This window comes from Indicator indicator, chromosome 31 (assembly GCF_027791375.1).
Source record: "Indicator indicator isolate 239-I01 chromosome 31, UM_Iind_1.1, whole genome shotgun sequence".
In the NCBI taxonomy this organism is placed as follows: Eukaryota; Metazoa; Chordata; class Aves; order Piciformes; family Indicatoridae; genus Indicator; species Indicator indicator.
The window spans coordinates 5,378,417-5,395,503 of NC_072040.1; the positions used below are offsets into that span (position 1 = coordinate 5,378,417).

A 17,087-nucleotide genomic window follows, 5' to 3' on the forward strand; every position below is an offset into this window, starting at 1 on the left:
CTGCTCAGCTACTTACAGAAGTCGACTTGCCATGTTCCTGTAGTGCTGCACCCAGTCTCCAAAAGCTTCTCACTGTTGTAATGGGGTTTGGGTGCTAGACTAAGGCATGGGCAAGGTGTAAATACAATTTGTGTGCTTTTGTTTTCTTACTCTGCTAGACCCTTTGGTAAAATTACTAGTTACATATAATCATACTTCCTTATTTTAGTATTTGTTTTAAACAAAGAAAAGTAAACAGACAGTTTTCTGACAATCCATGTCTTTTTTTGAAAGCCTACTTTTTAAAAACTGACTTTGGTATGCACTGTAATTAGTAACAGAGCCATGTGGTTTTTGACAGGAGTTGGGTATCTTTCAACATGACAACACAGTGAGTAGTACTTCTGCCACATTGACGGTGTCAGAATGACTAAATCAAATTAGCAAATAACGTGAAACTGGTAAAGACTTGGAAATATGGCAACTTAACTAAAAAAAGCCCTAACGCCACTACATAGAGATTAAATTTAACTGTTGCTGATGCTGTTAAAATATAAGTGTTTGAGTGTAGTTCAGACTAGATAGTGGGAATTGCTGAGAGAGGCCAGTTGACTTGGAAGGGCAGAAGAGAAGTTAATTTCAAGTTTTTAGACTGGCTGACTCTGCTTAAATGTACAGCTGTGACTTTCTTGATGAAAAAGAGGGCACGCTTACGATATTTCTGTTCAAATTAGAAGTGCAGTTCTGTACCATCATGTGGGGGGTATCTTGCATTCATAGATAAAATTTCAAGCTGTTGGAGCAACTGACATTCATAAGTATTTTTTAATGTTCTTTCTTTTGCAAAACAGAGTATTGAATGTATATATGAAGTTCGGGAGAGATGATGTACCTATGCTGGTTAGAAACATCATAGCCTATTACTATGCAAGGGAACCTTAAATGGCTAGGAAGGGACTGCCTATCCTAATGCTTTTCTATGTGATAGATGATTTTTTGCAGTAGGTGTTAAGTGTCAGTGTGTGACAGATGTTTTCACAAGTTCTAAAAGCATTTCTTAGATGATCCAACTACCTCTTGTCTGCCGTCAGAGGTCTCACAAGCACTGCCAATATCAAATCAGTGAATTGATTTTATCTCACCTGGTGGAAAACGTTCTAAACTATGCTAAGAACTGCAGTTATTAACCATCGTAGTGGCATATACTTTGTTTTTCTTGAAGTGGAATGAAACATTTCTCAGTAACTCTAGGTTAATCAGTGTCCTGGAAAAGACAGATTGAATTCTGTTTCATTGGACTAACCTGTTTGAGCTAAGTGTTTAGGAAAGCTTTAGATTGCAGTAGAAGATATAAATATAAATTTTGTCTAATCTTATTGATGTTTACTTTCACTTCTTTCCCTTCCCACTCCCTTTTCCAATGCTATGCTCCAATGACTAAAGTCCCTGGGCTATGAGTGCATGTTAAATATAGAATCCCCACAGCAAATGTGACTATCTGATTCAGATTCCTTCCTGATGTGGATAATCCTCATAATACTGTCTCACGATTTTTTTTTTGGTTCCTGAAAAATAGCATTAACTTTTGGCACATAAATTGACTTGGAAACATACTTGAATTTGATAGCAGGAAAGCTGTGTTGCAGTTGTGATGGGATTGTGATGAGTGAACATGTGGTCAGTTTCAGTGTTGTAGATGGAAATTAATTATTGCATAAGTGAGTCAGGATCAGGCTTCTGATGTCAGAACCTGCACAGTTAGAAGAGCAGATGTGGCTAAGGGTTAGAATACCTGATCTCTGAATTAGCAAAAGCTGAAAATTTTGCCACAAAACTTCAAAATTTAAATAATAAAACTTAGCCTAAATTATAATTTGAGTTGGTTATAGTCCAACAAATACAGTGGTCAAAGAAATTGCTCAAACTGACATAAATGTAATCAGATTAATTTTCTTCGTGAGCATGCATAAAAATATTAATTCTATAAAATTGTTCTGTCAAAGCTCTCTCCAAGCTCTTTCATGGATCCTTAGGCCTTTTATGTTCCTCTTAATTTGTAAAGCAGATGTAAAAACATATTTTTGCTTAGCAGTGTTTGGAGACTTCTATGTTTTAAGTGATGGTTAGTACTTTGATGAAAGGAACAATGCTGTTCCATGTAGTTGTGCTTTAATAAAAAATAAACCACAAAAAAACACCCTGCTTTTTTTATTTACAGGACCTTTTGGGATTAACCATGGAATAGAGCTTCATTCAGATGTGGTAGAATATGCCAAGGAAAAATTGGAGAGCTTCATAAAATATAGTGATAGCTTTGATAAGTAAGTACCCGATTTGTCTAGTTTACCTTGCAGCAATATTTTTATTTTTAAACTAAGTCATTGCTTACAGGCCTAGGGAAGGGAGAAGAATGGTGTCAAACAACCAAAACACAAAACTTCCATATTGTGACATTAGCTCATAAGGTAAGTTAAGGCTTAAGAAAGCACTCGAGACATATGGAAGTATTTCTGCTGTATGACACTTAAGGAAATTGAGTTCCTGTATTGTGGCAGTGTGTATACATAGATGTGCACATAAATGCATATATGCCTCTGGACTTAGTGATGTGCTGTGCAGTTGTCTGTGCATGTAGAGAGTAACTTGTATCCATTGTCAGGTTTTTATTACAGAATTGTACATAGTCTTTCTGTAAACTGTTACCTTCTTTCTAATCTGCCACCATTCTAGACATGAATGAATTTTATCTGATTGCTTTCATGTTTATTAACTGAAGAGATGGACTTAAGTGCTCCTCTGTGCTCATGCACCACTCATTTTTACTGCTGTACTTCTGGGTTACGGGGTGTTGAACCTTAGTTAATTCTATCTGCTCACCAAAGTTTTTATTAATAGCTTTATGGTGGCCCATAAGAATCTGAATCTCAGGCTTCTGCCTCTGAAAGGGGAAGAAAGCAGTGTTTTTAGCTAGGGCAGTTCCCTGTAAAAACTTTATCTTCCTTACAGGCAGTGCAGGAAAGCTTTGAGATGGTAGCAGTACCCTCAGAATTATGTCCTATGTCCCTTTTCCAGTGGGCAGCACAGAGAAATTCTTTCTGCCCCTTGACCTTTGTTTTGCAGCAGTGTGCTTTATGAACTGCAGTTCTCTGGGTTTGTAATGGCTGTAGCTCAATCTCCTGTTTTCCATACCCCAGTTCAGAAGGCTCTTAATTACTGTTGAAATTTCAAGTGTTTTTCAAATCCTAGTTTTACAGAAATTGAGAGAAACTGAGCAAATGGTTAGCAAGGAAATTCCTGTTACTGCTTAAACAAAATCCTGTTAGGATACTTATGTAAATGAATATCAGAACACTGGGACTTACACTTCAAAACATGCAAGAACTGGGGAAAAAACAAAACCATCCCAAATTAAACCAAAACAAAACCCCCAGAGTTGCTAAACTTTGCATCAGTAAGTGTCAGCATTGAATGTATATTGTGCTTGGAGGAAATAAGTGATCATACACAGTAAATGATCTAAATATTCTTGAAGTGTATTTTCCCCAAATTTAGTGAAGATCAGCTCTGGGGACAGAGTAACAAATGCTGTTTGCAATGATAGTTAAACTGGTCTTTAGTCATACAGTCTAGTCCAATGAGGAGAAGGCAGTGGGGTCAGAATGTGATCTGGACTTTGTCCCTAATCTGTACGTTGTGCCTTGGCATATGCTGTTTAACAGTCCACCTTTTCCTCACAACAGTAAAGTACTAAGCCGTGCGTACAGAAAAACCCTCCTCACCAAACTAACAAAAATTACCCTTCTGTCAAAGTGCTTTTTGATACACATCTACATGGTAGGAGCTGCACTGCAGCTGACATGATCCTGGGTGGTTTTTGGGGGGATTTGTAACTTGTCTTTGTAGCAAATTCTGGCTGACTGCTTGTTTTGTAAATGCTCTGTATTTTAAGGTAGTCAATGAAGGTGGTGGGTGGAGTTTTCTGCAGTGGGGTCTTTCTGTATTTGTTTTTAAATATAAGCAAATTTATACAACATGTCTTGAATTTTGATCTGTCTCTCAAATAATGTGCTCTGGGTCAGTAAGTCTGGGTTTGATTATTTTTTCAGCGACTTCCATGCATCATCTTCATTTGTAAGTGAAAGATACTTAGCCCAAGTTGTGTAGATTGTGGCATCTGAATTTAACCATTGATTTGGATGGCTAAGTATTTGGATGAAAGCCCATCCAAGAAAAAGCTGTGCAGTGTCTGTCTACTGTTGTATGTCTAGCAAGTGCCCTTACTGTCTGAAAATAGATTTTTACGTGGCAGGCTGGTATGACTGAAGTTAATTGTCTGAGTGGACAGGGGTGTGTGATGGGGAAGTACTTTACACTTTCCAGCAGCCTCTAATGAGGTGTAGGGGGGGCAAAAGGAGCACAGAGACCACAATCTCTTTCTTGGCAGTAACTGAGTACCTTATGCAGGTAGGGAATCCTGGAAAACTTTGCATTGCCACTCCCTTCATACTTTCTTCAGTGCAAAATGTTCTTGAGTCTGGGCTGAATATTCTAAACAATCTCTTGGAAACAAAAAACAGGGGTTCAACATTATGGGTAGGTACTCAAAGAGCTTCATCCTAAAGAAATACTTGATAACTTCATGATATTCCTTTGCTTGGAGCAATAGACCACTGGCTTTGCATCTGACTTGTGTGTGGAGTTGGGTCATGATGGTTTAGGTGGGTCGTTTCCTGTTTTGCAAGATGGACTATTGCTTTGGTGCCATTTTTATTAGGCAATGATCCAGTGCTGCGTGGTGCAATAGCACATTTGTTTTCTCTTGGTTCCTGATAAGAATGTAATTGAAACGTAATAAAAAACTTACTGTTCTATGATTGGTATAGGTGCTTAGCCCAAGACTGAAAGGAATGTAAAAACAGCATATCCAGAAGGAGTTGGGACACTCTCTGCCTAAAGGGAGGATTGTCTACCTCTGGTAGTTTTTGCTTCGTGAACTGTTCATCAAAGAAGTTTTTCAGAAAGACAAATAATTCCAGTACTCACTGTATCTGTATCCATATCCCACCAATCTATAACAATAGACTTCCTCAAAATGGAGGTGGAGATGTTCATTCTGAGAGGTAAAATGCTGCCTTGGTTTCACTTGACAAACCTGTGTTTGCCAGTGGAGTCAAAGGAGAAGATCCGTGTGAAAACATCTGAAAGTGTCGTCATGCTTGAGGTGCAAGGATTTTAGGTACAGACTAAAGTTCTCTTGAGTCTGAAATATGCATAAGGCTCTCTTTCATTCTTAAAACCTTCAGGGAATGCATGCCAATTAAGGGGAAAAAATTCATTCCTTAAGAGGGCTCTATCTAAAACACATATGTGCAGTACCAGGCCCCGCTTCACCTGTTTATTGAAGGGGAATGTGTTGTCTTTTCTGCTCCCAGTCAACTTCTAGACCTAGAATATCCAGCTTGGAGAGAGAGCCACAGGGCAAGGCTAGGTTGCCCATCTTCTAGCACTCTATCAAAAACCAAACCTGGGTAAGCTGGTGAAGTCCCTGCTGTGAGAGAAAATCACCAACCCTTCTCAAGATCAAAAGAAACCACTTCAATGGTAAGTGACAAGAACCCTAGTACTAATTCTGGGATAACTGTTATGGGGGAAACATCTTCCTGCAGTCCTGTAGTAGATTGTGTTGGCATTGAAAAAATAGCAAGCTTAATCTTCCAGCAGAATACCGATTTATTTATCTTCATTGAAAATTGGAGCTTCTGCTAGGACCCTGAAGGCTCACTTGCTTTTTAGTAAAGCAGGTTGGAAAGTGGAAGTTCTGTGTGTACACACAAAGGAAGTAAAGCTCCTTCCTGCCTGCACAGGTTAGTGCAGGTTAATAGCTGGTTAGTAATTGCAGTCAAGATCCAAGCAGGAAAAGCAAACTGTTCCTAAAACTCAACTGATGGCTTTCTCACATCAGATCTTACTGCTAACTTAGTCCTAGTTTCAAGTAGTGTAAAAGATAGGGGTTTTGGTGGTGAAGTAATTTTTGTTGAAGTTTAGCCTAACCAGAAGGTGGTTATGTTAAAAATGTAGAGGTAATGAAAAGAAGCACTGCTTCTAAGCCTACTCCTTTATACCAGAAGGCTCCAAAAATGACAATTGACTCTTACCGAGGAAGGAACTAAACCTGCATTTTTCAGGTGTTTAATAGAGTTTAAGAAACACATCTCCAAACTACACATTGAATTCCTTTAATAAATAAACGCCATGGTGGGCACTGCAGTTCTCTGGAAATACCTCTTTACTACAAATTTTGATATGTAGAACATTTGTTCCATGAAAGTAAGTGATAACAATGCTCAGTGCATGTTTCCCATAAAGTCTGTTGCTTTATGAAAACCTTCAGTAGAAAGTATGACAGTTTCAACCTATAAACCATTTTTACTTCAGTAGGACAGGAAAAAAAAAACACCAACAGTGTTGTAAACAGCTAAGTTCATTTCCAGACTTCTATCCGTGGATGTATTGCAGCACTGACAGTAAACTGAAGTGATAATTTTTTCTCTCTTTGCCTCCCTATTCTTTTTTTTTAAAATACACTGTGGCATTGAGGAAAAAAAATCTTATAATATAATTCCTCATTTTACCACAAAATTTTAGACATGGTACATGAAGTCTACGTTTTGTAAACCAGTGCTTGAAGGGACTAGTTGTAAGGATTTTTAAGAACCAGTCTTTGAATTATTCTTCAGAAATTGAGAGTAATGGGTTTCAGTCCACTTCAATGAGACAATATCAGAAATTAGAAATGTGCTAACTGAGGATCTATAGTAAAAGAAGCAAGGCAATTTTATTTAAAGAAAAAAGGGACAAATAGAAACAAAATGGAGACACAGATTTGTTACTCAGTGTCCCTACAGGTTTGCCTGAAAAAAATGTTCGTGATGAAATTACTGAAGAGAAAGGTTACCACCATCACTTTCAGTTGTAACACTAATGTGATTAAAATTACTGTTACTGTAATTAGAAACAAGGGATTTAAAGTCGTCACACAAATACTAGATTGGTGGATATGGATACAAGAGCAACAAACTTTAATCTTGGTTCTTTGCTATGACTTTTTTAAACTGGATGTTCATTTTATCACAACATCAGTAATTCATTGTGTTGGTACCTATGGGGAATCTTACTTGAGAGAACATGGGCAGTAACACCCTGTTACTTGGTAATTTCCTTTGGCTGCAGCAAAGACCAAAATGCTCTTTAGATTGTGCAGAAATGGTTTTACATTTAGCTGGAAGTAAAGTACTGTGGTAATGTTGTGGATGAACTTGAAATGCCTATCCTTGAGGGATAAATTGTGAAAATCCACAAGGTGGAAGGGCACAGGTCAACAAATGTTTTCTGTACTTGAAAGCACTTGATTGTCTTGGGTCATTGCTAAATGTGATCTCTCTGTGCTTAAATTTATCCTGTGGCAAGTGCTCATTCAAACAAATTTTCTCTTGCTGTGTTGCCTACAGTGGGAAGTCTTCTGCTCTTGTGGCTATTGGTTCTCTTGTAATCAAGATACCGGATTTAACTGAAACACTTTATTCTATTAAAATGTCTCCAGGTTGTTCCAGCACTTTATTTTTGCCTTTTATTTTGGAATCTGTTGTATGAAAGAACATGTTACGTATATAATACTCCTGAAGGCCACCCTGGCCATTTGGTAGAGGTGAGCAAAAGTAAAGAACACTTGCCATTTTGTAGTTGCATTTCTAGCTCTGAAGAAAATTTACTCTGTCCCAACCAAAACCATCACAAAGTGTAATAGGAAGTTGCTGCTGTGTCTTCATTTGCACTTTCCGCCCTTCTGGTTGCAAGCTATGGAACTAAAGGAGAAATTCTCTTCAGCTTTTACTGTATTTGTAAAGATCACTGCAGATTTTCATCCACAGATCATGTATGGGGTATTTGGCGTCTGGGTTTTAGTTTTGTCTTGTGTTTTTGAGTCCTTGGTGTGTTTGGTGGTCCTGCTTGTTTTAAGAGGATGTAACCAATTGCTTCATGTGTGGTAGAGGAATCAGTTTAGGAGTATTTAGTAATAAGTTTACCAGTTTTTAGAGGAGTGTTCTGAGAAGACCGAAAGATGATGTGCAAGTTACGCAGACAGGGCTGTCAGTAGCTTTCTAAAGTTCAACAGTGACTGTTCCAAGATTTAAAATTGCATTTTAGTACTCTACTCTTTCTGCCTCACCCACCCTGTTCTTTTGAAGCCCACAAGGATTTTCTTCTTGCACTTTCAAATTAAATTGCTGTGGTGATACTTGACAAACTGTAGACAACCTGAAATTAAAGCCATAGCACAAACCTTCACTGATGTAGGCAGATGCCTGATAGTACTTTAAGTGCTTAGGAAATGAGATGGCACCTTCAACATGATCAGTACCTTGGGTTGCGTTTCCTCCCCCCACCCTTAGTATTTAACCTTTCCTAATACATACTTCTAGATGTTTGTGTTACTCTGAAGTTATTTCAACCACAGTTCAGCCTGGGCTATGTGCCCAGTTGTGTGCAGTAAGGCAACTGCTCCCCATTCTTCCTTCCTTTCCTTTTTTTTTTTTTCCCCCTTCATTTTGATCTATCAGAGTTGTTGTTTTTTTTCTGGATCTGGAAGAGGGAACAGCATCATGGACTGTTTGCCACATACAGCACATGAGGGAGCTCTGCAGTAGCTGCACAGGATTCTGGGGTGGGTTTGTGACTAGTGAAAGAGGGAAACATTGCATTATTCTCAAGATCAAGCATCCCATCTTAGAGGTTGGTGGAAACTTCAAGCAACATCTTCAACTGAATTGAATTCTGATGGCAGTGCTGTGATAGCAGGGTTAACCAAGCCTTATAAGCAGGGAAGGCTGCCAAGCTTCACTGTAACTGAAGAAATGATGATTTGAATGTTGCCAGGTGGTGTACTGAGGTTTGCTACTGCTAACCAAGTAAAAAAAAAACTTAAAAATCTCTTTTCCCAATGACAGTCAGATGAAAAGTTCATAAAATAGCTACATGTAAGAAGGTTTTTAAAAAATTATTCCTTCTGGCTGAAGTTTGAGATGCATTAGTACCAGATGAAGTTCATGAAATACTTCATTCAACAACAAGGTGTTAGGGTTTAATTATAATTATTATTTCTCCAAAGAAAACCATAAATCCTTTCTATAAGCTACTTTAATTCTCTTCTCAGTTTTCAAGTGCTTTAAAAAAAGAGCACTTCAGAAGTGTTTTCAAGCATGTAATGTTACTTGCTTGCTGGGTGACTTACGACTTTATTTGTACAATAAGGTAAATTGCATGTATTATAGTGTTAACAGCTGAAGCAGAGACTTAAAAAATGTCTTTGTAACAGGGAACATTTGCATCTTTGGTAACAGAGCTCTCTCCTGTACATCTTCCCTTTAGTATTTTATACAGTGACAAAGAGTGCTTACAGTCCTTGCAATTGCTGTTACACACAGGTCCACCTAAAAGTTGTGTAACTTCCATTTGCTGATGAAAATTAGATGCTTCTGTGGTAATTAATCTTTTTTTTTCTTTTGTGTGCAGTCAAGAAATGACACCTTGTTCCATTAAAATCCTTTTTTGCTTAAAGTGGGCTAAAGGTAGAAAATTGGGAGGTAGAGTGAAATGAGTTTTTCAAAAGCCTGATTTTTAAAGAATAGAGGAGGGGATCCTTAATAAATGAACTGTTTCAATATTCAACAGCCTGGATATATTGCATATTGTTGGTAAATGTACTTCCACTGTATGGCTTATAAGGATTCTTTAGATATGCTTGCTTGCAGTTATGAAGTCTGGTTATGCTTTGAACCTTTTCTGGTTTGCATAATATATAACTACTGAAGTTTTTCATCTGTCCCTGATGAAACAGAAAAACAAACATTATTTTCAAAGTAGTATTGCCTTAATACAGACTGCTAAGTTGTGTGCTAATCTTTCTTCGTTACATAAAGGAAGATGTGAAAAATTATTTGACTGGCTTTTGTTAAAAATCCTGATCTGAAATATGTCCCCTTCTTTCTTTCTTTCTTTGTTTTCTTCCCCTTAGATTTGAGTTCTGTGAACCTGCCTTTGTGGTTGGCAATTGTTTGGAAATAGCCTCAGACAGTCATCAGTATGACCGGATTTACTGTGGAGCTGGAGTCCAGAAAGACCATGAAAACTACATGAAAATTTTATTGAAAGTTGGAGGCATTTTAGTAATGCCTATAGAAGATCAGGTGACTTAGTGACAATTTCCCCTTTTTATCTCTTAGTATGAGAAATCTGTAAGGAATGCCTTTAAATGTATATTTGACTAAGTTAATGATCAACTAATGATGCTTTGATTTAGTGTGTTGTTACAGTTAAGCAGATATTAGTTGTCTTTATGAAGTCTTGAACAATTTTCCCTTAAACTTGGAGGAGAGGATCAAAGTAATAGAATCATAGAATGGCTTAGGTTGGAAGGGACCTCAGAGATCATCTACACCAACTTCCCTGCCATGAGCAGGGATGCCTCTTAATTAGGCTTGGCTGCTCAAGGCCTCATCCAGTCTGGCCTTTAAGACTCCCAGGAAGGAGGCATCCCCAATTTCCCTGGGCAGCCTATTCCAGTCTCACCACCCTTGTACTGAAGAACTTGTTCCTAAGATCCAGTCTAAGCCTACTCTCCCTCACCTTAAAACCATTCCCCCTTGTCTTATTGCTAGACACCCTTATGAAAAGTCCCTCTCCAGCCTTCCTGTAAGATCCTGCTTTCAACAGAGTCTGTGCCAAATCTGTCTCCAGTCAACCTAGATCTCCATTCATAGTATTTTTCAGTGTAATACATGAGTTCCAGAACTGCTTTTAAATCTCCCTGCCACACAGACACTTATTTTCAGTCTGTACTTCAAACCAAAGAAGCTACCCTCTAAACCAAGAGAATTTATTTCAGAGAAATATGAAATAGCTGTGATCAGTGGATCATTGTAAGAGGAAGAAAAAATGAAGGGGGGAAAAAAACCAACTTCTATCAGTTTTCAGTGTTGCTTTTGCATGTTAGATTAAAGGTTTTTCAGACAGGTGTATTTTAATAATACTTCACACTTCTGTCACTTTTCGTTCTTAGATCTCAAAAGGCTTTACAAAGGTAAGTATTGTTCTCCCTGTTTTACTAATAGGGAAATGGAGAAAGACATTTTGTGACTTATGTTGATAGCCTCCTAAATACATTCACTAAAATGCTTGTCAATAAACATGTTAGTTAATTGATTTTCCCTCCCAAAATTATCACATTAGCTTTTTGAGAAAGCAGACACTAATTCAAACATAGCTTATGTAGTGCAGTTCCATAAGTACTTCTGTCCAGTATTTGTTAGACTAAAATACTGTCAGTGAAATGGATGGAATCCACCTTGAAGTCACAATTTGAAAGCAAAGCTAAAATAGTGAAGATTTCTTCTTCATATACAAATGGTTAGGGAGCTAGAAGTAAAGTATAAAGAGCAGCTGAAAGGTCTGGGTTAATCTAGCATGCAGAGAAGCAGCTAAGGGAACTTTTAATTCCTTACTGGATTATCTAAAGAGGTGGAGAGTTTACCTAGTAGATAGGAGTCCAATTTTGACAGGTGCACAGCAAACTGAAAGGAAAGTGTTAGAAGTGGCAGCAAGGAACCATTCTGCCTACTTATAGGAAAGACATTTTGTTTGTGAGGGTGGTTGAACACTAGAGCATGTTGGGATTCCCCCACCTGCCTGTGCAGTCCTAGGAGATCTGTTTTTAACTGCATCAGAAAAGCTTCCAAGTTCCTTCTTTTAACTTTGGAGTTGGTCCTGTTCAGCCAAGAGGTAGCACTCCAGAGGTTGCTTCCAATCTAAAATGTTCTGTGATCTTTTGGAAAAATCAGAATAAGCAAAACTTAGCCTGGGCCTTAATTTTCCAACTGCATCTCTTCCTGTTGCCAAAGCCTTACTGAGTGCTCTAGTGAGCAAGGAGATTTCAAGGAATAGGAAATTTTTTTGTTCATTAAACAGCTTTTACAAATTAATTTTGAAGCAAATCGAAATAGCAGTGTTTGAACACCAATCTGAACCATATTGAGTATGGCAAAGCTAACTGCTGATTTCTTTTGGTTTTGTTTTTATGCAGCTAACACAGATCTTAAGAACAGGACAGAACACCTGGGAAAGTAAAAACATCCTTGCAGTTTCATTTGCTCCGCTGGTGCAGCCAAACAGAAAGGACAATGGCAAACACGACACCGTGGGACTGCGTAAGTGTCATTTGTGCTCACTCCCTTTGGCTTGAGGGTTGTTCTGCTGGTGGTGTTCTGGAAGTGGGGAGAGCCTGCTGTACAAACATAATGTCATAGAACAGGAACATGTAGCTCACTGATTGCAGGGGGTGGGGGGTGTGTTTGTCTAGGGCAGTGGCTTCAGGCCTTGTCTTCCTAAATATGGTATGAATTGTTGGGTTTTAGCAATTACAGCTTGCCTGGGATGTGACTGTGAGGAGCTCTACTCTGTCTTTAAACCTTCTAGATGCTGTTTTCTTCAAAATCAATTAGAATTTAATCAATCATAGCTAGCAAAAAAAGAAAAAAGGTTGTTTTGTATTATCTTGCAGGATAAAAAGCTTAGTACTTGTATAGTTTTTTCAGGATCCAGTGTTTGAAAATTTTATTCCATTCTTTTCTGAAGGAAACTGTTTTGATTTCCTGCTGCTTTTATGTAGTCCCTTTTACACAATTCTGTATATGGGACAAGTGCCTGCCAGTCCCTTACTTCAACGTTGTATACCTTGGGCTTGCATTTACCATGATAACTTAGAGCCTGCAATCACGGCTTGTTTAGCCTGATCTTAAATGTGTTTTGGATAGTTACATAGGGAGTTGTTCTTCAGTTTTGGGTTGGTTTTATGTTAATCAAATGGGACTTGGTGGGGTGTGTGTGTTTGGGAGTTTTTTTGTGGTTTGGGTTTTTTTTTTTGGTTGTTGTTTGGTTTGGTTTTGTTTTTGCTTTGTTTATTTGGGTTTTTTCCTGTTTCTGTTGGCACTAACTGAAATCAGTTTTGTCATTGCTTAAACATCCTTTTTGTCTTGGATATGAGTAATCAGCATGCAGCTGAAGTCAGTGTATGAAACAATAGATTTTATTTGAATTACATTGAGTATTTTTTTAAAGTTGGAAGTTTTAATTCTCAGAGTTGTTTCTTCATTAGATTCTTCCTTGCTGTAGTCCCCATTAATTTTATGCTACTTTTTATAGGAAGAAAAATGATAAGCAAGAAAGTTGGAACTGGCTGCAGTGCTGACTGTTGTGCTGGTTTTGTTTTCCTTGGAGTTAGTCAGCCATAGCTCACCCAGGGCAGGCACCCACCAGCCCAGCAATACTTTGTCATTGCTTGCCTGGCTTTTGGCTTTGTTACATCAGGACTTCAGTAATTTTGATTCCTTTTCTGCTGCAAAGATATGGGTGACTTACCTGTTTAGTCAGCTGTGAAGTTGACAGGCCCTCCCTCATCTGTTGGATTCAGTAGGAAGTAGGCAAAGGCATAGTGAGTAGAAGAAGGAGGCAGAAGAGAGGCATTTGCCTAAACAAATGTGACATAGGGGTAGAAATTGTTTACCAGCTACAGAATCCTCAAATAGTGCCAGCGGTAGGTCCCAAGACTTGCCAGGTGCTAGAAACTGACAGTATTTGTTGTCTCCTTTCTTAATCTGTTCATGCTTTCTACTTCTCTTGAGAGCACATGTGTCAAAAGACTTTTCTAATTCCTTAATTCCTTTGTCAAGTTGACTCTGCCCTTGTTTCATTTGCATATTGTATCATGTACTAAAATGTCAATTATTTTGAACATCGGTCTTACCGCCTTGCAGGTGATTTTTTTTTTTCTTTTTTTTCTGTGTGGGGAACTTTAACTTGGTATGACCTACTTTTCTTTCATTTTAGCTCCATGTGCTGTTAGGAATCTCCAGGACCTAGCTCGGATATATATCAGACGCACCCTTAGAAACTTCATAAATGAGGAGATGAAAGCCAAAGGCATTGCTCAGAAGGCTCCTCCGAAGCGCAAACGCAGGAGATGTCGTAGACGCAGGATTAACACCTATGTGTTTGTTGGTAATCAGCTCATTCCTCAGCCTCTAGATAGTGAAGAAGATGAAAGAATGGAGGATGATAATAAAGAGGAAGAGGATAAAGATCACAGTGAAGCCTTGAAGCCAGAAGAGCCTCCTCGAAATCTCTTGAGAGAGAAAATTATGAGTCTACCGTTACCTGAATCTTTAAAAGCATACTTGACCTATTACAGAGAGAAATAACTTGTTTAAAGTAGAAGTAATGCCTACTGATAGTTCCTTTATTCTTGAAAATGTAGCATTTATTAAGAAGTAGGTGGACAAATTATTCTTAGTTTTTCATCAAGACTGAAGTACAGCGATAAATCGTAACTTGTCTCTATCTTGTCTTTGCTACAAGGAAGACTTGCATTCAACAGTAGAATCCCTTTTTAAAAATCTATTTTTCTTTAAATTTTGAAAATGCTGTTTTAACTCTGATAGAAATATATATATATATTCCATTATACAGCACTAATCAATATTTTGCATGGTAAGTCTTTTTTGATCCCTAACAGATTTGTATTGATAAAAGGACGAGTGACATTTTATATATGCTAAATAATTGTTAAACATGTGCATCTGACTTGATGAGCAATTTGTCTGTATTTATTATTATTATTAGGGGAACATTTTAAATATGCAGACACTTACCCTCTAATGTCAGAATCAGACCCCTTTTAAAGTTTATTTTACTATGGCTTTGTTGCAATCATTATTACTCTGTTGGTATAGAGGTATTCCAACAACACAAGTGCAATAAATGTACACAGACACTGAATGAGCTGGCTTTAATGAAATAGGGAAATGCAAGTTCTGAAATGTCAGATGACCCTGCTACTTCTGCATTTATCTTTTGCCAAAAGATCTTGAGAAAAGTAACAGCTTCTCTCAGAGCCTTAAAAAAACATCCTATTGAATGAGCAAAGCAATGCTTACTTCAGCTCTGCTTATATTTCACTCCATTCTACACTTCCAGTATTTCTTAACTAGAGTCACTCCCCTCCTTTATGGGAAGTTTAGGACAGTATATTTTATTTCTGCAGCTCACAGACTTAAACTGTTTGGTAATACAAGATTGTAATTTAGATTTCAGTCATCTATATTTACTGCTTTTAAGTAGAGGTAGAATTTCAACAGTTTAGTTTGTATTGCTTATTGGGGTAGCTATAATAGTAGAACTTAGAATTTGTTCAGCAAATGCACTTTAGTAAGTGACTTTTATACTTAACATGCATCTCCAAGAAAGGTAGACTTGTGCTAGCCTATATTTTGTTTCTGAGCATGGCTCGTAGCACAAAGATATTTATAAAATCATATGCATCTTTTGGAAACCTAAGAGTAGCAGTGCAACTGTGGGGACCCACAACAGTGCTGATTGAAATCCTTTTTACAGTTTTTTCCTCTTCTAGTTGTGAAGTTACTTGCAGTTCTCATTTCTAACTTTGTTTGCTTTTTACCATCTTAATTTCTTCATTCTGCTGTAACAAAACCCATGAGGGAAACCACTGTTTCTTAGAACTTGGCATGATAATGCATTGAAAGCCACAATCATTTGAAACCTTATGCCTGCTGGACCCAGTGAAAAACACTTCTCTTGGAACATCCTGCACAATACATTTGATAATACTGCTAACAATTTTTTGTGTAATAACGAATAAAGCAGAATAATCACATCTTCCTAAAACAGTAGATGTTCCTAGTCCAAGTATTTATAACCAGCCAATATTCATGTAGTCTAACACTCTCAAATTTAGAAGTGTTTAGTTGCATCTGAGAAGGAAGGGAATAGAGCACTGACTCTGTGGTGCATTTCATGCCGTAGTCCCTGTTTTTAAGGTACATCATAGTGGAACTTCCTGAAAGGCCTGCTGTACCAGCATGTGGAGTTCTTTCTGCAGTATATTTACAGTATAAGTAAACAAAACTCTTGGAAATAAATAAATATTCTGACTTTATTTTAAAAGCAGGAAACAACTAATAAGAGAGAGTTCTCCAAAATTAATGATATTAATAAAGTAATTGTGATGCTTCAGCTGTAAGAATTGAACATAATCTTCTTTTAAATGGGTTATTTTAGGTGGAGTTTAAATAATCTGAAGTTTTGAGGTTTTTTTTGGGGGGGGTTTGTCTCTTTACTCTGAATCTACATAAGTTCAAGAGTATGAGATTACTAAATATTACTCAAATACTTTAAGGACTTTAAACAGGATGCTTTTGGAGAGTAAATTTCTGCATTCTTTCACCTGTATCCTTGGGAAAATGGACAGTGGATGACTTGTCATGATTCTTCAGTATGTAAGATTGTATGTTGGTTTGTTTTGTTTGTTTTTTTTTAATTCCTTTGAGTCACTGAAAGAGAATGTTTCTTTGTTTTATATGTGGATTTATTTTACACTCCTGGATTTATATTTACATAAATAAAAAGGTAGAAATGCAAAAGGAAATAAAACTTAATTTTTGCCATCTCGGTTGATGATGGGGGACAGTGTTGCAATAAAACGGTTTTCTGTGCTTTCTGCTCGCTTGAATTTCAGTGTTTCTGTGCAAGTATTTTCAGTTACTTGGAAATTTAGAACCAGTTTGCTCATAGGTAGGTCAGTAACTTCTTAATAAAGGTTATTTCAGAACTAGAGTAATACACCTTCTTGAATTTTTGCAGAGGTTGGAAGGTGAGATGTGGTGATACAGGAAAGCTGGTTTAGGTCCAGCACTATTTTGAAATACTTGAGAGTTGATCTCTTCTGGAGAGCCCAGAAGCTATGATAGAATCACAGAATGTTAGGGATGGAAGGGACCTTTAAAGATCATCCAGTCCAACCTCCCCTGCCAGAGCAGGACCACCTCGAGTGAATACCCAACATTCCAGATGCAGTCTCACCAGTGTGGAGTAAAGGGGCAACTTACTAACCACACCCTGTCTGATACACCCCAGGATGCCTTCTTGGCCACAAGGACACAGTGCTGGCTCATGGGCATCTTTCTATCCAGCAGGACCCCCAG

At 37.7% G+C, this 17,087-nt stretch overlaps 1 protein-coding gene across 2 annotated transcripts in view; it reads left to right on the forward strand.

The window, feature by feature from the left end:
* PCMTD1 (protein-L-isoaspartate (D-aspartate) O-methyltransferase domain containing 1) overlaps positions 1-16,604 on the forward strand; it is a 36,332-nt gene extending 19,728 nt beyond the window's left edge. The window contains exons 3-7 of one of the 2 annotated variants that reach the window (XM_054394671.1): positions 2,198-2,300; positions 10,052-10,223; positions 11,096-11,116; positions 12,116-12,239; positions 13,918-16,604. In XM_054394671.1, the coding sequence (XP_054250646.1) occupies positions 2,198-2,300; positions 10,052-10,223; positions 11,096-11,116; positions 12,116-12,239; positions 13,918-14,288 (791 nt within the window). In that variant the 3' untranslated portion in view covers positions 14,289-16,604. The remainder of the gene's footprint in view (positions 1-2,197; positions 2,301-10,051; positions 10,224-11,095; positions 11,117-12,115; positions 12,240-13,917) is intronic. The other variant, XM_054394672.1, reaches the window with a different exon arrangement.
* Positions 16,605-17,087: the final 483 nt, after the last annotated feature.